This window comes from Eulemur rufifrons, chromosome 8, assembly GCF_041146395.1.
Source record: "Eulemur rufifrons isolate Redbay chromosome 8, OSU_ERuf_1, whole genome shotgun sequence".
Classification (NCBI taxonomy): domain Eukaryota; kingdom Metazoa; phylum Chordata; class Mammalia; order Primates; family Lemuridae; genus Eulemur; species Eulemur rufifrons.
This window is the reverse complement of record NC_090990.1, coordinates 1,027,353-1,049,115: the sequence shown is the minus strand read 5'-3', so window position 1 is coordinate 1,049,115 and position 21,763 is coordinate 1,027,353. Positions and strand designations below refer to the sequence as shown.

The 21,763-nt window shown below is 47.6% G+C and overlaps 1 protein-coding gene across 3 annotated transcripts in view; it reads left to right on the top strand.

Annotated features, from left to right (window-relative positions):
• The first annotated feature begins 477 nt into the window (after positions 1 to 477).
• The window catches only part of CEP104 (centrosomal protein 104), a 41,353-nt gene continuing 20,067 nt past the window's right edge, over positions 478 to 21,763 (top strand). Inside the window, exons 1-12 of one of the 3 annotated variants that reach the window (XM_069479271.1) lie at positions 478 to 508; positions 4,208 to 4,334; positions 9,079 to 9,252; positions 9,589 to 9,727; positions 11,030 to 11,092; positions 11,384 to 11,460; positions 15,020 to 15,188; positions 15,694 to 15,849; positions 17,097 to 17,324; positions 19,511 to 19,708; positions 20,360 to 20,527; positions 21,193 to 21,366. In XM_069479271.1, the coding sequence (XP_069335372.1) occupies positions 4,222 to 4,334; positions 9,079 to 9,252; positions 9,589 to 9,727; positions 11,030 to 11,092; positions 11,384 to 11,460; positions 15,020 to 15,188; positions 15,694 to 15,849; positions 17,097 to 17,324; positions 19,511 to 19,708; positions 20,360 to 20,527; positions 21,193 to 21,366 (1,659 nt within the window). In that variant the 5' untranslated portion in view covers positions 478 to 508; positions 4,208 to 4,221. Of the gene's footprint in view, positions 509 to 972; positions 1,020 to 3,078; positions 3,138 to 4,207; positions 4,335 to 9,078; positions 9,253 to 9,588; positions 9,728 to 11,029; positions 11,093 to 11,383; positions 11,461 to 15,019; positions 15,189 to 15,693; positions 15,850 to 17,096; positions 17,325 to 19,510; positions 19,709 to 20,359; positions 20,528 to 21,192; positions 21,367 to 21,763 lie in introns of those variants that run through there. The other 2 variants (XM_069479272.1, XM_069479270.1) reach the window with 2 other exon arrangements.

Genomic DNA, 21,763 nt, shown 5'->3' with positions numbered 1-21,763 from the left:
GGCTCCGGGTAGCTGGCACCAGCCGGGCGCCGAGGCCGGAGACTACATTACCCAGAAAGCCCCGGAAGAAAAGACGCGCATTGCCTTGTGCGCATGCGCGGCGCCGGAGCGCCATTTCCCCAGGGCCAAAGAAGTGGACACCCCTCTTTGTGCGCAGGCGCAGCCGGGTCAGGGAGGGGTCGCGCACGCGCAGAGGCTCTCGGCCCCGGGCTGGGCTTGGTTGTCATGAGAGCGGCGGCTGTGGCCCGGGCGATGGGCGGAGGCGGCCGGGGCTGCTCCTCCGCTGCCACCGCCGCTGCGGCTTGGGGGCGCAGGGCGGCCTGGGACGGCGGGGGAGGCGCCACCTGAGTTCCGCCGGAGGGAGTGGCGGCCGCCGGCGAGGTCCGCGGAGGGCCGGTGCCGGTCCGCCCCCGGGCCCGAGAGCTCGGGCCCGCTGCCCGTGGCCGCGGCGGCGGTGCACCCGCCCTGGCCGCAGCCCTCCGCCGCGGGACCGTTCGGCCCTGAACAGGTATCGTCAAGGCGGCGGCGCTGTGAACCCTGACAGGGAGGGGGCCGGGGCCGGAGGGAGAGGGCCGCCTGGCGCCCGTGGCTCGCCCCGACCCAGGCCCGCTGGAGGCCCCGGTCAGCGCTGCCGGGTGCGGAGCTGGGCACGCTTTGCAAGCCCAGGCGGCGGCGGGGTTCGGGCCTCGGACTTGTTGTCGCCCACAGACCGGGGCGGTCTTGGGTTCTGATGCCCGGATGCTTGGGTCGGTGTCAGGGGTGCCTGCCCGGCCGGGTGCTCCCCACGGCTGCCCGCGTGGACACGGGCGCGTCCTGCCCACGGCGGCGCCGCGTCCCCGGCGAACCGCCGCCGCTGAGACCCGCTCTGCTGGTTCACCTCCCAGTGGGTTTCCTGTGTTTGGCGTCGGACGGAATTTTCCTGCCCCTACTTTTCCTATTCTGGACGCATAATTCGTAGTGGACCAGTTTAAAACGTGTCCTACGGATCAAAAGATTGGAGAATGTTGCCTTGGCCCCGTGTAGGTTAAATTTTGATCCTTTTCTTCTTCAATTTCAGGTTTCTCTGAAGCCCTTTCAATCCTTAAGATTACTGGACCAGACATAATTATTTAATTGTGTAACATTTAAGTTTTCTTAAGAAAACTGGGAACAAAGTTTGTTTCCTAGTCTGGTAACAGAATGTTTGGAAGTTGCTACAATGAGTTTCAGTTTAATTCATAGTTAATTACCTTTTACCGTGCCAGTACTAGGAGGAGTGTAGCAAGGGAGGAGAGTGCGACTGCTGCTTGGGGAGGTCGCAGTCTGGCACTCTCTGGGGTTGCCCGTGGACAGCCCGGATCCCACACGCCTCTGGTGAGGAGGACCAGCTGAGAACTAGGCATTCAGCAGGGCTTCCGTTCTGTTAATGGTAATTTTTATAAAGCCTGAAAGTAGCATCCTTCAATGACACCCCAGGTATCTGATGTAACCCTTGAGAGTTTACACAACGGAGACCCTTCCACCCTTACCCAAAGTGGAAGATCTTTGGGAGGGGGTGGGCTGAAAAGGGAATCCTTTTCGAGTATCAAACTGAGATGAGGACATTTCCTCTCCAGTGCCCATGCATTTCTTCTCCCTGGCTCTGAAAGGCCAGTCCTTTGTTTTGGATTTATTGGGGCAACATAGCATAGTGGAAGCACCTTTCTGTTTGACTTTAAATGTCCCATATTTAGGACTTAGCGCCCTAGCAGAGTGTATTGGTTAAGATCAGAGATTGGAACCCAACTGCCTGAGAAGAAATGCTATTTTCAGGGTAGGGGTAGGGAGTTGCACCTGCTCTTAAAGATGAGCAGAGCAGAATTCAGAGCAGAGGGATATTAGCTTTGAGCTTTAGTTAAGTTTGGCTGGACTTAAGAATTCAAGAATTCAGGACAAAAAGTGAGAGTTGGAAAGGCAAATTGGATTAGGGCAGAGTGGACACTGTAATCCCTGGAGGGTCTTGAGTTGGGTCATGGCCAGAGCCAGGCCTGAGGCGTGTCCCTCTGGCAGGAGCACAGGACAAGTCTGAGGGGCCGTGCTCTCAGGGAACGCCAGACAGTTGTGGCAGCGCTCTAGAAAGGATGTTGGGATGGAGAAGAAGGGTAGGACCACCAAGAGTTGGCACGCTGTTGGGGGTGGGGTGGTCAGGGGAGGGAGGTGTCATGGCCAAGGGAAAAGTAACTTTGGGCTCAGAGCCCAGGCGACCCAGAAGTGGTGGGTCACAAAGAGCGTGAGGAGTGGGAAGCTGCGTGTTTCTGGCGTGGGGTGCCCGGGACGCGGCTGGGCTGTGCGGCAGGCAGCGGTCCAGTGAGGAGCTGCTGGGACGCCCGTCCGTGCTCATGAGCTTGCTGGCTGCATGTCTCTCCTGCACAGTGCCGCCTGTGGTGAGCTTTGTGTAAGAAATAACTAAGATTCTTAATAGCGGCTTATCCTTCTCATTTTAACACTTTTGTTCATGCATTCCAAGAAACACCAGCAAGTGCCAGCCAACAATTAATTTATTGAAGTGATCCTCTTCAAGTTTCAGTGAAACTGAAAGAAAGATCTAGATCATGCATCAAGCATGTCAAAATAAGCAGTTTCATGGGGGGTATGTTTTTATGTTACCTCCTGTGGAGAATTTCAATTCATAGCATATCTTATCCCAGAGAACCTTCTGATGGATTCTTCTTTATCCTCTGTTTTAGCGAGCAGTCTTCCTTTTTGCTGATGATTTAGACCTAACTCAAATTGGCTTTCTTAGGAGGAATTTGATTGGCTTAGTGAATGAAAAGTAACCGGGTCCATGAGCAGATTGGGCTTTAAATATGGCTGAGTCTGAGGGCTCAGAGGGTGGCTCTGCCTTGGTCGGCACTGCTTCCCTGGTTAGCTGCACGTGCTGCATGACCTCCCTACCTGGCGGCCTCCGGCAGCACTGGGCCAGCAGGCCCAGGGGGTAGAAAGCTGCTCTTTCCCAGCAGGCCCAGCGAAGTCCCACATTTGAGTGTCGTCAGTCAAAGCTGGCTCACACACTCATGTTCCCACCCTGAACCCGCTACTGTGAAGGGATGTGGAATTCATGGACTGACCAAGCTTGGAAATGGGCCTGGCATAGGCAGGACCGAGGGGGATGGTGCAGGGTGAGTGGGCAGCCCCACCAGAGCTGGGGTGCAGAGGGGAGGGCCCCCGACGGAAAACTGAGATGCTGTTTGCAAGTGAGGAGAGGATGGCTGTCAGGCACAACATCCACCCTCAAAATGATGGTATCGAACTATGAGCAAAGTCAGGTTCACTAAAAAATCATGACATTAAAAAAAAAATCATCCAACTAATATTTAAATGTATCCTATATGTAAATCACTCAACCCAACTCTGTGTGAACATTTTTGTACTTAATTTGTCCATAGTTCCTACTCTTCCTTCTAGTTGTACGTCTTCATTTAGTGATCATTATTTTGTCAGGGTTTAAATTGCCTTTTCTGCCTTGTTGTATAACTAATTAACTTACTGGTTGGACTAGTTTCCTAGCTAATACAAACAAGTTTGTATTTATATACTAGCAAAAAACTTTTTTGCCATGACAAAGTATCACAAACAAGCTGGCTAATAATAGCATAAATTTGTTCCGGAGGCTAGAAGTCTGAAACCCGGGTGACAGCAGGGCCACGCTCTCTCTGAAGGCTCAGGGGAGCATCCTTCCCTGCCTCTTTCAACTTCTGGAGGTTTCTAGCGATCCCAGGCATTCTTGGGCTTGCAGGTGCGTCACTCCAGTCTGCCTCTGTGGTCACGTGGCGTGCTCCCTGTGCGTGTCTGTGTCTCTGCCCCCTTTCTTATAAGGACCCTAGCCAGACCTCAGTTTACATAGATTACAACCCCAAAGACCCTATTTTCAAATAAGGTCACATTCACAGGTAACACAGGTAGGACGTCAGCATATCTTCTGGGGGGACTCAATTCAATCCACAGCACTGGTCAAACTTTTTGGACAAATATTTGGGAAAAGTTAATATAATGTAAATGATGTCTTAAGTAGAATTAGAAGTGTCTATAAAAAATGTTTAACAAAAAACTAGACTCTTTCAAAGTGATGAAAAAATTCTGAATACTTGGTGAATTACTGTGTACATTAGCAAGGCATGAACTAGCACTTAAAATGTTATAATGTGTTAGCGAATCACTTTAAAGAAATCTTTCCTGTTCTTATAAACAGCCAAAGTGTGCAGAATGCCCCACAAGATTGGATTTGTAGTTGTCAGCTCATCCGGACACGAAGATGGTTTCAGTGCCCGGGAACTCATGATTCATGCGCCGACCGTCAGTGGGTGGAGGTCACCGAGGTAAGGGCTGGACGGGGTGAGGGCGTGGGCTGGGCAGCAGTGTGGGGTCCCTGAAGGGCGTGGGGATTCCTCTTATTCTGAGCCTCGAAGTTTACTGTAACTTGGACGTGGGGACCACAAGGTTGTCGGGTTGTGCTGCAGTGTCAGACGTTTTGTTCTGCGGTGGATTTTTTCTTTCAGTTTATTTTTAAAAAAGATTTATTGACCCTTTTTTCTTTATAACATTCATCTACACTTAAGAAAACGTGCAAATACATAAAAGAATAAGGAACAGAAATGACCCCCCCAATTGTCTAATCATACTCCCCGGTCACATGCTGGGTCACACATTCTTACCAGCTTTCTGTGCAAAGGTTGTGTTTGCAGATTTTTTTAGTTTTATTTACAGTGGGGCTCCTGTGATAAAATATTTTGCATCTAACTGCTTTTTTTTGAGACAGAGTCACGTTCTGTCACCCAGGCTGAAGTGCAGTGGCCCAATCATAGCTCACTGTAACCCTGAACTCACTCCTGGGCTCATGTGATCCTCCTGCCTCAGCCTCCTGAGTAGCTAGGACTACAGGCATGCACCACTATGCCCAGCTAATTTTTTTTTTTTTTTTTTAATTTTTCTAGAGACAAGATCTCACTATGTTGTCCAGGCTGATCTCGAATTCCTGGCCTCAGGTGATCCTCCTGCCTTGGCCTCCCAAAGTGCTGGGGTTACTAACATGAGCTACCACCATGCCTGGCCCTAACTGCTTTTATGTGACACCAAGCTTTAACCAAAAAAGTATCTTTCAAATTTGTGTACACACAAAGGTGTACACCTTTATAAAAATGTTCATTATGTGAGTGTTTAGATTTATTACTTTCCTGAAACATTTAAGTCTTTCTTACGTCTGTTGTTTTTTCCTGAGAGCTCGTCCTTCTTCACCAAAGGTAGTCAGTTCTCTGCTGAGTAGCTTGAGCCGGCTTTTCCCACTTACTCAACTTCTGCCCTCTGCCGTCAGTCATGTGACACAAACCCACCCACCCCATCTCCACCTTCTCAGCAACGGTGTTCTTTGTGACTGGTTCTCAAGTCTGAGAAGTTACAATTTATTCCGAACTCATGAATATGTAAATATGTATGACATTTTAAATTCACTCATATGATTGTGTTTTGCTTTTATTCAGAAGATGTATTGCTGAAATTGAATATAAATCATGTTTAAAGTTAAAACGTATTTTCCTTTTGAAGTTTTTGAGGGAACTCAACAAAGAAGACTCCCTTTCCCTGCATTTCCCTGCAGTGAGTTCTGAACGAACTGAGAAATGAAACACGAGGAAAACAGTTGGGGGTGAAATGGCACCTTCATCACGGGGAGAGCTGATATTGCAGGCACGGGAGCTGCTAATACCGCCCCCGACACGGCTGACTCACCTGCCTCTGGGCAGTGCTAGGAGTAGTCGCTAGGGCTGGCGGGATGTCCCCCAATACCATCCTCACAACCTCAGAATCGAAGAGCTTGAACTCTTCAGAGCGAGATTCCTTTCCAAGAGAGCATCAAGTTTACACCAACCACTCTAGCCTCTGGGCATCAGTTTTTTAATTGCCAAATTGTTTTTATTCAAAAAGAAATCTGTAGCTGTCAATTTATCTTGAAAGGCCACTTACATAGTAGCCTTTTTAAATGTGGTGTTTCTCTTTACGTTCTGCTTGAAGGGTATTTTTGATTCATCTATAAACTGTTGAGCAGCTAAATCATAGGCCCTTTTCTTGAAGGATTTTTAAAAGTATAGTCATGTGTCACTTAGTGACAGGGATACATTCTGAGGAATGCACCGTTAGGCGACTTCATTGCTGTGGAAACATCATAGAGTGTATTACACAACCCAGACGGCATAGCCTGCTACACACCTAGTTAACAACAGAGATGAAAGAAGACTTCAGTGTTTCAGGAAAGTAACACAACTCAAAACTGAATGAACACTCAGATAGCGAACATTTTTATAAAGGTGTACACATGTTGAAGAGAAATTTGAAAGAGATGTTTTTTGTTAAAGCTTGGTGTCGTATAAAAGCAATCAGACACAAAATCTTTTATCATAGGAGCCCACCCATAAAACTAAAAAACTCTGCAAATACAACCTTTGCACAGAAGACAAATGAGAATTTGCGACTTAGCTCTTACATGCTGCCAGCATTTAATCGGGATTCACCCAAATGGCGGAGCCTGAGCAGCACCGGGGGTGGGTTGGGGAGGGGGATGCGGGACTGGGTGAGGTCCCAGCATCACAGAGGCACTGACACAGCCAGGTGGCTGAGCCCACTCTGCACACAGGCCCTGTGGTGTGGCTGACTGCTCCCGGGCTGCAGCCTGCGTTACTGTACTGAATGCCACAGGCAGCTCTGACACAGTGGGATGTGTTCGTGTATCTAAACACGTCTAAACATGGGAAAGGCACAATGAAGGTACGGATTATAATCTTAAGGGCCCACCATCAGTATGCGGCACAGGACTATACAACTTCAGAGTTTATTGGTTACCTTGGTTTTCTTTAAACAGTTTTGGAATTTGGGGGATTTTTTTAGTAATAAAGTTTTTTTAATAATAGATTACTAATTGTCCTTATGTTCAGAATAATCTCACCACAAATTATAACATACATGCCCTCCATTTAGAAGCAGTAAACACCTTAAACATCTGAAGCAGCACTTTACCTACATGAAAGGCTGAAGTGTATTCATTTCAGAAGTTGCTTGGCTTCCCGGTGTCTGCTACTGCCCTCCTGGCCCAAATGTGCCTCTTGTGACCTGGTGTTGGGAAAAGTCATGCCCTCAAAATGACAGAATGCAAATCCACTGGCTCCGTCCTCCCCACCCGCCTCCCCAGCCCCTAAGTTTAGCTTCTGTGCAGCGTCCTGCCTGGAATTCCCATGCTCAGGCCTGTTTGGCCGGATAGTCCTTCCTTGACCCTCCCTTCTTTGGTCCCTTCCACTGACAGTCACTGAGCACTTGCCACCTGCCAAGTACAAGCTCAGGCATTGATTAGACAGCAGCGAAGGAGGGAGGCCCACCAATGGTTTGGCCTGATTGTCCTGCTAGAAGCTTCGGGATGAAGCCTAGGCCACGGGCGGGTGGGGTGCCATTACTGAGGTGGGGACGGGCAGGGGCAGGGCAGAAGTTCTGTCTGTCCTTGGCACATTCATGCCTTTTACAGGTCTGTGTGGGAGCATCAGGTTCCCTCCAGATATGGAGGAGACGGACTCAGGGCAGCACCGTGTTGGGGTCCCTGAAAGTCGTGGGGCTGACAGGATCCCCCGTGGTGCATGGAGAGAAGAGGGGAGCCTGGGCCCGGCCCTGGGACACATCCACGGCTGGACAGAAGGGAGGGAGCCTGAGAGGTATGGGGAAGAGCAGGAAGGGATGGCATCACACACACTGGGTTAGGCAGAGCCTTGCAGGGCACATGGGCAGGTATGTGGACTGAGCAAGTTTGGCCCCAGGAAGGAACCTACTGCACCCACTGCACTCGGTGTCGTGGAGGTCCCTGGTGGCTTTCACATGGGTAACCATGGGCAGCATGGCACAGAGCCCTCCAGGAGTGGGATGGGTGAAGGGGCACAAGGAAGTTGTGATAGTGACTACAGACTGCTCCTGCATGCAGAATAGGGGGCACCTGGAGAAGAATGTGGGGTCACAGGATGGTGCTCTTAAAAATGGGTGTTTCTAGAGTGTTTGTGTATTGATAGGAATGATCTGCCAAGAGAGCTGCAGGCCACCCACAGGAGCCAAGTTCTCAAGGAGGCTGGTGGGTGGGCCCACGCTCGGGCAGGCTCTGTCCAGTGCAGCCGGGCAAGTGGGGGAGGTGGGCACGCCGGCAGGGGGCTGCTCCACTGGGTGGAGCAATTCTCCCTGTAGAGGGGCCCGTGTCTGAGTCAGGTGTGGGTGGGCAGGCAGCAGCTTTGGCTTGGGGAGGGAGAGGAGGCCAGGTGTGGCCAGGCGGGTGGGAACACAGACCCTGGCAGCGTCTCTGAGCACACTGAGGGTGGTGACACCTGAGGTGGGAGAGGCCTTTCCTGGTGGCTCTCATCCTTGGGAGCTTCCCCTGCTCCTGCTCCATGTGCCTGCCCTAGTCCCTTACCCCATGCTTGCTAGCTGAACGTGGGTGGTCTTTGCTATCCTGCAAACATTGGGGGAGTGCCTGTTCAGGGTCTTTTATTGCCGTGCCAGATCTTTGCTGATCTCTGTGGTTCTCTAACTGATTCTTAGCTAGCTTGTTAGTGTGTCCTGTCACCTCTAAGCAACACTGGAAGCACCAACATGGGCCGTAGTCTGGGCTGCTCCCCCTTGACCGCTGAGCGTGAAGGGCAGGCGCTCCCTGGGTGTTGATAGGCTGGCGCTTTTCCTTGAGTGTCTGGGTTCCCGTGGAAAATCCTTTGGCTCTGTCTTGCCCACTAGTACAGCCTCTTCGAATTGATTTGTTGACCTCATGATAAACTTCAGGCTTCACTTCAAACACTGACTAGCTGCCAAACTATGATTCACGTAGCGTTGCAGGCAGACCCGGTCATATCGTAATTCCAGGCTTCGGCTCTGACTGAAATCTCAGGAGAACGGGAATAGTGTCTCAGTCATCTCAGTACTGTCAGGACTCCCAGACCATCCGCTCACAGCAGGTGCTTGGTTAATGCTTCTTACCTGGAAGAATGAGGTGCTGGCGTACAGAAACCCTCTGCAGTGATTGGTCAGAAAAAACAAAAGTGTGTTTGTTTTCAGATTTTGCCAGTTTCCACAAGAAATTGTTCTTCAAATGGTGGAGAGATGTCGAATAAGAAAACTACAGTTACTTGCTCACCAGTATATGATTGCAAGTAAAATCGAATTCTACATTAGTGAAAGCCTGCCTGAGTATTTTGTACCATATCAAGGAGAGCGGTTTCGAAGGCTTGGGTAAGAATGAAATTTAAAATTTACATCAGCTTTTAGACTGACTGATTCTACCTCAGAGCTCTTAAAACTTAGTGAATTGCCCCTTGCTTTGGTCCTACGTTAGGTACTTCTGTTCGGTTCGGGAATACACAGTTGCCTCATACTGAAAATGCTTACTAAGCAGCATTATCATCTCTGAATTCTGCTGTTCAGATTCTGACTCCTGGGGTTTGTCCCCAGGTTTTCACTGCAGACTTAGCTTTTGTTTGAACCTGCTGAGTGTAGGAGCAGCAGGGCAGCCTTCTTGAGCAGCACATTTTCAAATCAGCACTTCCTCCAGTGTGTCTTTTCTTTCAGGTATGTGTCTCTCTGTGATAATGAAAAGACGGGTTGCAAAGCCCGGGAACTAAAATCAGTTTATGTAGACGCAGTCGGGCAATTTCTTAAACTGATTTTTCACCAGAACCATGTTAACAAATACAACATATACAATCAGGTAAGATGAGTCAGCTTCCCTTTGATTCTGCTGCCCACCCTCTCTCTACAAAGAGGCAGTCGTATATCTTTTCTTAGATGTGTTTTCAAGATTGTCCAGTAAGAGGGGATCTTTTCTGGGAAGAGGTTGAGCTATCTGAGCTGTGCTGTCCGACACAGCAGCCTCTGGGCGCGTGCAGCTCTCGCCCACCGGGAGCGGGCCCAGTGCCCCTGAGAGCTGCTGCCAGCGGCCCCAGACAACGGACTTCAGACTCAGTGCAAAAGGATATAAAAGTTCATTAGAATTTTTATATCAATTACAGATGATGAAGCAATAACATTTTGGATATGTTGTGTTAAACTGTTATTAAAATAGATTTCACCTGTTTCTTTTTGATTTTTTTAATGGGCCTACTTAGAAAACTTAGAATGACAAATGTGATTCAAGTGCCATTTGTGTTGGACTGTGTTGCTCTAGAAAACCCTCTAAACCCCCACAAGACACATGCCCTGGTGAAGTCGGGAACGCATGTAATATGCATGTAATCCCAAATCTCTCCAGCTCCAAACTACTAATTCTTAAGCTCTCCCTCCCTCCCTTTCTTTTTTCCCCTACATGGTTAATATAGTAGAAATCAATTGTGTCCAAAGCAATCTTGTTAATTAGCAAATATTTACAATACTCTCTGCCCCCTCCAAGAGGAATGCAAGCATTCCAGCAAATCAGACTTGTAGAGCAAGCACACGAGTTGGAGGAGAGCTCTCCGCTGTGCTGCGCGGTCCACGGCAGCATCACTTGACAGGACCCTGGAAGATTCGGTCCTACCCTCTGTCCCTTCCTCCCTCCCCCCACCACCATGTCTTCACCAGCGATGACCTGGTTACCTAGTTAGCCCACCGTGGTTCTCAAAGAGAGGGGAAGGAATGGGAAAGTAACTTCCCCCTCAGGTGAGAAACACTGGCTTGGATAAACTGATCTATGTTAATCTAGCTTTTAATTTCACTGTCCAGTTTCCAAGATCATATAAATATGACCTCGATACTTAACCTTGAGTAGATGGTTTATCATGAGGCTATGTTAAAACTTTGGGGGTTTTTAGCCATTATTGTTTTAACATCCTTTAAATGGTTAAAATAGCCCATTGGTTCAGCATTAGAATATTAACTTACATAAATTAAAACCCAATAATTCTATACATTAGCATAACATTTTACACTTAATACACTTTGATATACATCATCCCATTTGATAATATAGGTCGGAGTTTGTTAAGGCATCAAAAACATTTTATAATTAATTTCCGTTGATTTCACTCTTTCTTAGGTTGCTTTGGTTGCGATAAATATCATTGGAGACCCTGCAGATTTCAGTGATGAAAGCAATATTGTAAGTGTGGGAAGTTTAATTCCTAAGGAGGAAAATGCGTTGTTAACAGGAGAGAATCATTTGTTTGCGCTACAGAAAGTGTCATTTTAAAAATCTTTATAAAATTGACCAGTGAATGCCATCAGATGATTTTTAGCAGCTATAGTACATTAAACTTTTCTTTTACTTGGTAGTTTTAGCTGTCCCTCCAAAAAACCAGAATCACAGACAACTTTGTCACATATTCTTATAGTCAAGATCTGTTGTTCTTTGCTTGCTCTGAGATACTAAGCAGATGTTTTGCTCCCAAAGACCTCTAGAGAGAAGCTGCTTGACCATTATCTTGGGCACAACACAGAGGATCCAGCTCTAGAAGGAACTTATGCTGGGTAAGAGTCCTGCTCTCCACACAGCAAACGTCTGCACCTGTGCTCAGAATCAAGGAAGTGTCCATCATTTCCAAGGAATTCTGGATTTGAGAGCCCCTAAATTCAGTTTAGAGCTGGATAAGCCACTGATTGGATTATCTCAAACTTACATGCAGATTAAGGTCATTGTTTTATTTAGCACACCTTCCTTGCTGCTCTTCAGAGATTACTTCATTTCTTGTCTTCGGGTATTACTAGAGGGTTCCTAAAATGCATTTAGAAAAAAGAGCTGTCAGCCATCTGTTGATATTTTATTGGCACAGGCAAATTCATAGGTAAAAATCAAAGGTATTAATTGACCCAAATTAACAGTTACTGGAGACGTCATCTTACGGTTACTTTAAAAAATTTATTCTTTTTTTTTTGTTTGTTTGTTTGTTTGTTTTTTTGAGACAGAGTCTCACTTTGTTGCCCAGGCTAGAGTGCCGTGGCGTCAGCCTCGCTCACAGCAACCTCAAACTCCTGGGCTCAAGTGATCCTTCTGCCTCAGCCTCCCGAGTAGCTGGGACTACAGTCATGTGCCACCATGCCCGGCTAATTTTTCTATATATATATATTTTTTAGCTGTCTGTATAATTTCTTTCTATTTTTAGGAGAGACGGGGTCTCACTCTTGCTCAGGCTGGTCTCAAACTCCTGACCTCGAGCAATCCTCCTGCCTCGGCCTCCCAGAGTGCTAGGATTACAGACGTGAGCCACCATGCCCAGCCTAAAAAATTTATTCTTTGGGGGAGTGAGAAACACAAATCATATCAGTTTTTAAAAAAACAATTTTTACCAATTCTTCTCTACCCATTAAAACATTCTCATGTTAATTGTAGACACTTATTTCTTTTGCTGCCTTTTTTCCCCAGCAATGTAAGGACCCTTGGCAGGTCCACGGTGGGGGAGCTAAGGAGCCCTACTGCACTGTCCTTTGTCACCCCTCTGTCCCTGGCTGCCTCTTTGGGACAGTAGCTCCCTCAGCAACCTCACCACATGCTCGCTGTGGGCCACACATGGGCACCCCCTCCAGAGGTGCCGCATCTAAAGGGAAGCGGAATGCAGGACCATCCCTGGTTCCTCTTCTCTGACAGCAGCTTCCCAATAAAGAAAAGATCAAACGTTTTAAAATTTCTTAATAGACATTTCAAATCTGGTGTGATTTCACTTTCCCTGCATGCAATCACACTGCTGACACGGAGTGACTAATGCCTGAGCCCGGCTCATGTTTGCACAAAATGTGGCGCAGATTCTGTGGTTGCCCAGGAGCTGTTCACTGTTTGCCGAGGGTGCGTGCTGGAGACAGTGAGCCTTTCTTCCCACAGAGCCCCCTCCCGTCCCCGCACAGCTGGTCTTCGCAGGGACCCGTCAGCCGGAGAGGGGCTGTGTGGTAGGAGGTGCAGACCGAGGGCTGTCACGGGTGCTTGTGAGTGTGGCGAGCTGGGAAAGTGCGTGGAGGCCATTCGAGTGGCGTTGGCAGAAAACAACGATGAAAGTTATGTACTTGCCCCCACACGCTTCTCAGTCTCCACCTCAGGTCCCTGTTCTCCTGACAGAAAGATACCAACACCCCTCACCTTCGAAAGGGAATCTGAAACCCCTCGGGGACAAAGAGCACTAAGGAGCAGATGGCTGTGTCTCCACTTCTCTTCAGCACTGTCGCCGTGACCATACTCGGTTTCTGCCCTTATTGAAGCTCACGCCAATAAAACAGAAATGACAAAATTAATTGATACATTTTAGACTCTATCTCCAATAAAAGTTCCTTCTGTTATTTTATGTGTTAGATCAGTTGTCCCAGTCCAGTCAGCCGGGTGGGGTGGCCTGTCCTGCCTTTGCCCCGGGGTTTTATGAGGGCAGAGCGAAGGGCTGGGGAGGTTGTGTAACTGTCAAGTGTGGGGCTCTGCTAGACGTGAGAGTCCGGTCATTGTCCCGACGCATCTGTCAGAGTGGGCAGACGGCGCTCCATGCTGCCGCAGCGTTGCCAGGCGTTGGGACGCGGATGGCATAGGACATTGTTTCTTTATAGGATGTTTATAATGAAATGAAGTCTCTGTCTTCATCTCTGGGACATCAAGGCAAAGTGACTTAGACTTAAGGGTGTAATATGTGTTTCTAAAAGCAGTTAACATGGTCTTATAGAAACACTAAAATGTGTCACTGTTCAGTCATCCCTGGGACTGACAGAGTTCAAAGCTGCCGAAGCCGTCCTGGTCATCAGCCTGCCTGGAGCTCTGGCTGTGCCATTCACAGAGTGGGGAATGTCAGAAGAGAGACTTGGGGATTTTTAAGGGTGACGTGTTCCCATGTCCCCTTTGAATTTAGCATTATACAATTCAACTAAATCTATGTGAAAATAATATTTTAATTAAAATTTACCTGCGTATAAGGATATCCAAGTCACAGCCAACAGCTGGCTTATTTTGTGTAGCTGATACAGCAGACTGGAGTTCTTTGAAACTGTCCCCTGTTAGAGTTTTTCTTGCTTGGTTAGACTAGCTTTATTGTTCTAAATTCTAGACCCAGAAGAAAGCTGACCATTGCCCTACTGTAGAACTTGAAGAATAAGGTAATATTTAATCATAAATGAGTTATTCAGGTAACTAAGAAGATCATTTAGGCCAGGCATGCTCACACCTGTAATCTCAGCACTTTGGGAGGCTGAGGTGGGAGGACCACTTGAGGCCAGAAGTTCAGTACCAGCCTGGGCAACATAGTGAGACCCCCTTTCTCTACAAAAAAAATTTAAAAAAACAAGAAAAATTAGCCAAGGGTAGTGGCAGCCACATGTAGTCCCAGCTACTCTCAAGAGGCTGAGGCAAGAGGATCACTTGAGCCGGGAGCTCAAGGCTGCAGTGAGTTGTGATTGTGCCTCTGCCTTGCAGCCCAGGGGACAGCGTAAGATCTGTCTCTTACAGAAAAAAAAAAGATAGATTTCTGAAAAAACTTTTCTGATCTCCTATAGGACTTGATGGTTGATAGCATTCAGATTAACACTTTGAGGCGAAAGCTCAGTGGTAGCAAGTCTTAACCTGTAGTGTGCGTCAAAAGTCCTGTGGTGGAGTCGTAAATACAGATGCCTGGACTCCCCCTTGGCCCGCCACCTCACTCTCTCTAAGGGTGGGGCCTGGTCATCCGTTTGTTTTGTTCTGTTTGTTTTTCCCCCTATTCTGTAGTTGAGTCACATTCACTGTTACGTCCCCAGTGCCCCCAGCCAACCAGCCCCGAGTCTGCACTTGGAATATCTGTTGAGTGGCTGAACGAGTACATGCACCCTTAAAGGCTCAGTGCCCCAAAGTGGGATTCAGTTAATGCAAGAGCACGAGCTTTGGAGTCAGAAAGACCTGCTTGCACTTAGGAGCTCCGTGACCTGAAGCCCGTCACTGACTTCTCTGAGCCTCCCTTTCTCACACAGGAGCTGCCCCCGGACCTGCCCCTGGGGGTGGGCGGGGTCTTAGCTGTGCATCTTCAGCACTGAGCTCATAGGGCTTCCCTGCTAGATTGAAATTAGCTCTAAAATATTCCTTTCTTCCCTCTAGGAAATCTGACTATATTTCTCCACTAGATGACTTAGCTTTCGATATGTACCAAGATCCAGAAGTTGCGCAGATTATACGCAAATTAGATGAAAGAAAACGTGAAGCCGTCCAAAAGGAGCGCTATGATTATGCCAAGAAACTAAAACAAGCTATTGCTGATTTGCAAAAGGTACTGCTTCTGGAGAAAACAGTTTCCGTTTTATGCTTGTGGTAGGTTTTATGTATAATTATTAGGACTACATGTTAAAGTAACAGGTTACTAAAGCCTGTGAAGTCAGTGTGAGTTCACAGAGCTCAGCGAGATACAGTTATGGACAGAGGAGCATCATAAAACATCAGTGGAAGCAAGTGCTTTCCATCTTCAGACTCACGTTCAGGTGCCATCAGCCGCTTCGTTGCTGGGACCCTTAGTGCTGTGGGAAATGGGAGGAAAATGAGCTATCCCAAAAGTCACTGAACTCATGGGCCTTAGATGCTGGCGTGGCCGCAAGCAGCCGGACCTTCGTGATGAATGCTGCCCATGTCTCCCGTTTCCCTGCACTCGTCCCCTTCTCCTTGTGGGATGTTTACGTGGTCGTCGCCTCTGCTGTTCAAGCATTACTCCAGAAATTATCTTTGCACGTGACGTGAGTTGATCCAAACTTGAAACAAAAAGCCACCATTTTGTGCTTCAGGTTGGCGAGCGTCTTGGGCGATATGAGGTAGAAAAGCGCTGTGCCGTGGAGAAAGAAGACTATGATCTCGCCAAAGAGAAGAAGCAGCAGATGGAGCAGTACCGCGCCGAGGTGTACGAGCAGCTGGAGCTGCACAGCCTCCTGGATGTCGAGCTGGTAGGTGCAGGGCGACCAGGTGAGGGGCCCAGGGCAGGATTCTGGAGTGGGTGGATGGAAGCCTGGCGGAGGAGAGATTCAGCTGTGGTGTTCATAAAATTGGGTGTCTGTTTCATAAATGAAATGCAAAAGATCCATTCAGCTCTGTGTGCCTACACCGGGTCATTCTTTTCCTTGGCACATTCTCTCAGGAGGATTCACAGTAGAGGGACAGGGAATGAGTCAGGCTTCGGGCAGATGGAGGCCCTGCCACTTCTGCCTGGAAGTTCTTCAGCTCTCGTTCCCAGCCTCCTTGTTTGTAAAATGAACTGACGACCCTGCCTCATCTCCCCTGAGTGTTGTGAGGATGAAGTGAGAGAGTCATACTGACGGCTTTGGCATATGGAGCAGGTGCTTCACCTAAGGAATTCTGCCTCTGATGGCTGGAACTCATGCAGGCAGGTGGTACTCATCTGCTGTGACAGATCAGGAAACAGGGCCTGAGGATAGTGGTTGAGAGCGCACACTCTGGAGCTGGACTGTGCCTGGGTTCAAATCCAGGTTTCACCATTCTAGCTGTGTGATCGCAGACTAACTCTTCTGAGCTCTATGCCTCAGTTTAAGTGGGGGTAAAAACAGTAAGCATTGGTTAGTCCAAGTGCAGTGGTATTTACAACTAATTGGTCACAACCAGTTACAGATTCCTTTGTTCCTTCTCCACTCCCACTATTTCGCTTGACCAGCAAAAAAAAACCAAACAAACCAGTAAGCATTAATGAGCACCTGGCACCATGCCCAGTGCACGGTGATTGCGCAGCCAGCTTTGGTTGTTGGGATCGCACAGTGTCACTTGTCTTTGCAGACACGGTAAATAGCAGCCCCAGACTTGGATCCAAATCTACTTGGGCCCAGCCCAGATGCTTCGTCCCCACTGCCCTGCTTCTCCGAGGGCTCCTGTGTGGACATGCCGTGTGCGCTGTAGTGCCCACGTACAGATGCTCCTTTCTATACTGGCATTGTGGGTGCGTTTGTCACTTTTGTAGTCCACACAGTAACCATGGAGAGACAAGTGAGGTGAGTGCACTGTGACTGTGTAGGACTTTCGCATAGACTATCACTATCTGTGAAAGGTTTTCTTTTATTTTGCAACTTCTCATTGTGCCCAACATCCTCTTCCAGCACAGCCTTTCTGAAGTCTTATTCATCTGGGGCAATGAGGTCATATTTGGTAATGACATCTGAAATTCATTGTCCCTTTTTTCCTCTAGATGCGAAGACCTTTTGACTTACCCCCGCAGCCCCTTGTTCCTTCTGGCAGTCCTCGCCAGAGAAAGCCGGTGCCCTCGCTCCCACAGCTGGAAGAAAGAGGAACAGAAATCCGGTTTGCAGAACCTTTCCTTCAGGAAAAGCCGTCCTCGTGTTCCATAACCGTTTCTCCTCAGCATTCTGCAGCAGACCCGTTACTGCCTGCCACAGATCCTCATCCAAAGATCAATGTAGGTCACTCGGTTTCGGGTTGGTATTCATTTTATTGAACAGATATTTATTGAGGACCTGTGCCGTGCCTGGTGCTGTTCCGGTGCCTGGGATACGTGAGTGCACCGCACAGCCAAGCCCCCTCTTCCCCTCCGTTCTGGGAGAACTAAGCACTGAGTAGAACGTGACATGAGCAATAAGCCTATCAGCTGCACCTCCTGTGGGAGACACTCTGCAGTCAGGACTGCCAGGCCTGCCCCCTGCAGTGCCCCTGTCAGCCTGTGGTCCTGCACATCTTCATCCTGATCCTCTGTTTGTCTCTCTATAAAAATATACAAGCATCTGCTTAAAGCATTGTTCAAGGAATAAAAGAGACAATATTTGTAAAATGCCTAACACGTGAACTAACCACAGTGAAACCTCAGTAAAGTTTTGTGTCTACTTACTATGCCTGTTAGAACTTTCCATGTCGTAACTGACGGTTTCATTGGCTTTTGTAACTGTTAAGAGATCATGTGGGTTTCAGGGCTAGATTGATTCAGTAACTCAACAGCATCATCAGAAACCTGGTTTCTTCCTACCATTCAGCTGCCTTTCTTGGTTCCCTGTCACCATGGGGCTAGCTGCTGTGACAGCAGCTCTAAGCTGCAAACTGTACATTGTACCATCTAGGGAAGAGACCGTGTCCCATTCTGAGCAGGAGTCCTCGGGTTTGCCCTGATTAGATCAGCCTTTGAAGTGACAGCTAGGATCCAAGGAGGGACCTATGGTGTTTGGGCAGCACCTTCCTGGGACCTTCGGCTTCTGGCAGGTGGACCTGGTTCCACTCGGAGGAGGAAGGAAGTGTGGCAGCTGGCCCAGCGAGTGTGCGCTGCAGAGCTGGGCAGCTCGCCTCCCTCCTGTCCTGTCTCAGAGCAGCCCCTACGGCACCTGCCACGTCTTTTCCATAACTTAATTTTTATATTTTATTTACTACTTCAATTTAATAGACTGTAACTCTACCTTTATTTTCCATTCAAAGTTTTTTACAATTATGAGTGAGTTTTAGAATATAAGGTTATTCTCGCACATTGCATACACAGTATCTCTTATTAAGTGTTAAAGACGAATACTGACTCTTGTTCATTTCCATGTCACAGTAACACCTGCCCCAGAAAACGAATCAGGACTTGCTCGCTCTGTTCTCAGTTATCTGACTCCTGCTACACGTTGACTGACTTAGTTGTGCACCTTTGTCTCCCCCAGGAGGTAGCGAGCCCTGCGGGGCAGGACGTCCGTCTTGTTCGTTGCTGTAGGCGGGCACCCAGAACAGCGCCTGGAGTGAGTTAGGTGCTCAGTAAACACGTGTCAGCGTAATAGTGACTGGAATAGACAGCTGTCTGTCTAGAGTTTCAGCAGGCACTGCAGAGAAAGCTCGTTTAAAGATTCTTTAACTTTGACTACTGTTTTAAATATAAGGCCCCATGATAATGAACATATTTATTAAAAGCAGGCTTGATTCTTATTTCTAAGCAGTAAACTAGGAAAATATTAATAACAGAGATCTTGTTAGAAAAAATAATATAATAACCTTTACTTTAGTAATCTCCGTGTCAACTGAACTGAAATTGCTACTGGGGGACAGTAATTGAGACATAATTTACATTGCCTTTCTTCGTTAGGTCTATAATAAGGGTTTTGTTTTGTTTTGTGTTGAGACAGAGTCTCGCTTTGATGCCCAGGCTAAAGTGCCATGGCATCAGCCCAGCTCACTGCAACCTCAAATTCCTGGGCTCAAGCGATCCTCCTGCCTCAGCCTCCCAAGTAGCCGGGACTACAGGCCCACACCATCATGCCCGGCTAATTTTTTCTGTTTTTAGTAGAGAATGGGGTCTCACTCTTGCTCAGGCTCTTCTCAAACTCCTGACCTCAAGCAATCCTCCCACCTTGGCCTCCCAGAGTGCTAAGATTACAGGCGTGAGCCACCATGTCCAGCTTATGAGTTTAGAAAGGAAGAGAAAGCCTCATCTCATATTTTCAGTTACATACTATTTGTTATGTAAGTTACTCTAACCTGACAATACTGATATTTAGCAAAATAACATCTTTCCGACCAGGCAAGCAAGTGCAGTAGCCTGCTGGAGAGCGTCCCACTGGGGTGGGAGAAGGGTGGGAGGGAGACACCCCCAGCTCCACAGTGCTGTCCTCGTTCCTTCCCTGGCTGCAGGTGGAGCCCCTTCCCTATGACGAGCGGCCCCTTCCAGCTATTCGCAAGCAACAGGGGGAAGCGTTGGCAGAGCCCGAAATGAGTGACGCAGACTTCGGTGATGCTCACAGAGGGGGCATTTCAGGGGAGCCGGAGCCCTTAACAGAGAAGGCCTTGAGAGAAGCCAGCACTGCCATCGAAGTGTTAGGCGAAGCCTTGGTAAACAAAGGGGAAAGAAGCTATATACATAGCATATACACACGCATATGTATGTGCATACACGTAAAGGATGGAAACATGCCCAAGGCTTTGTATTCGTAATAGTGTTGATTTCGCTTTGTTCTTACTGAATTGGAAAGCCTTGTGTTAATTATTAATAATGTCAAACAGCAAAAATGTGAGCTAAATTTTCAGATTTTATGAACAAGTATTCATTTAAGACTTGGCGTTTCTGGTATTTGCGGAGCTGGTGTTAAACATCAGCCCCTTTTCTTGACCCCCCAGTGGTTCCAGTGAAGAACAATCACAAAGCCAGATGGATGCATCTCCCTAGAGACAGCCCAGTGGGTTTGTTCCCTGGTTCTCAGCTGTAAAATGTTTCTCTTGGTGGAGCTTTTAATACTTTCCATTCTAATGGAAAGTATTGAATATAAATATTCCATATTTAATAGTCTTAAATTTTCCTTATCAGAAAAATTATTTCCGTAAATGTAAGTATTCTGTAGAAGTCTTGTTTTTAGAAAAGATTCTTCTTAGTTTTAAAACAAAACAAAAAAAAAAAAAGCCTTCAAATCGTATAGTATTTGGAGGGTGATTGTGTGCTGTGAAAACGCTAACTGGAAGTGAAGCAAGACCCCTGTTTTGTGGTAGGTCGCCGGGGCTTACTCCAAGGTATGGTCCTGTCGGGAGGACGCGCTGCTCGCTCTGCATGAGAAGCTGATGGAAATGCCTGTGGGAACACCAAAGGAAGATTTAAAGAGCACACTGAGAGCATCCATCTTTCTCATCAGAAGAGCCATAAAGGACATTGTGAGCCCAGTGAGTCCCCCAGCTGGCGCTGGCTGCAGCATCCATGGATGAGGTCACATAGCATGAGAGATGGCCAGCTGGCATAGTCACCAACTCTAGCTCGATGATATCACTAAGAATTAATGTTCTCAGGCAAGAACTAGATCGTGCGAGTGAGTGTAAATGAAGGGTCTGTGAAATCTGTCTTTGCTGAGTCATCCTCTGTGGTCCTGAACAGCATCAGCTTTTCCATGGTCTTCAGAGCCAGGTGTTTGCAGACGCCTGATTCACCACTTACTAACAAACCTTCAGTTCATGGTTTTATTTTTCGTGAAACCTCTGGCGCTTGAGAGTTACCACTGAATTTTTCTAGCTGTGAACGGGCCATTAAGAGGGAAGATTCCACAGTTACGTCATTGTGTACCTCCATGTAGGAGCTCACCCGGTGAAGCAGGAGAGTTGGGTATTTGGTATCTAGGGAATGTGTTGAGCGCTTTACAACACAGAGAAGCAAGAGCATAGATCCCCCATATGCAGAGTACAGTATTTAGAAAGCAGTTTGCCATTTTCAACCCTTCAGACAAGATGTAGTTTTCAGTATAATGTTCATGTTTATTACTGATAGCAGATTTCATGTTTACTCCTGGTGGAATTCCACTGCAGTAGCTCATCTGTTTTTATTACTTTTTTCTCAGGTCTTTCAGGCTTCTTTGAAGTTGTTGAAAATGATCATTACACAGTACATCCCTAAACACAGGCTGAGCAAGCTTGAGACAAGTCACTGTGTGGAGAGGACCGTCCCGCTTTTGCTCTCCAGGACCGGGGACTCTTCTGCCCGCCTCCGAATCATGGCTTTAAATTTCATTCAGGTCTGAACTTCATCGTTTGAAACCATAGCTAATAAACATATTCCTACAGATAGCTGGCTTTCTTAATACCTTGCACAATTCTGACTCAAGCGCATGTCAGTATCCTTCATGGTTCACTGTCATGCTTTCCTTATGCTCTAAAAGATAAATTTTGTCTTAGACATAAACTTTGAATAAAATGCAGAGTTTGGTTTTTCCAGTCTTTCTCTTATCCAACATATGCCTTTACTTTTTTTTTTTTTTTTTTTTTTTTTTTGAGACAGTGTCTTGCTCTGTCATCCTGGCTAGAATGCAGTGGCATTGTCATAGCTCACTGCAAACTCAAACTCCTGGGCTTAAGTGATCCTTCCTGCCTCACCCTCCTGAGTAGCTGATATTACAGGCGTGCAGCACCACG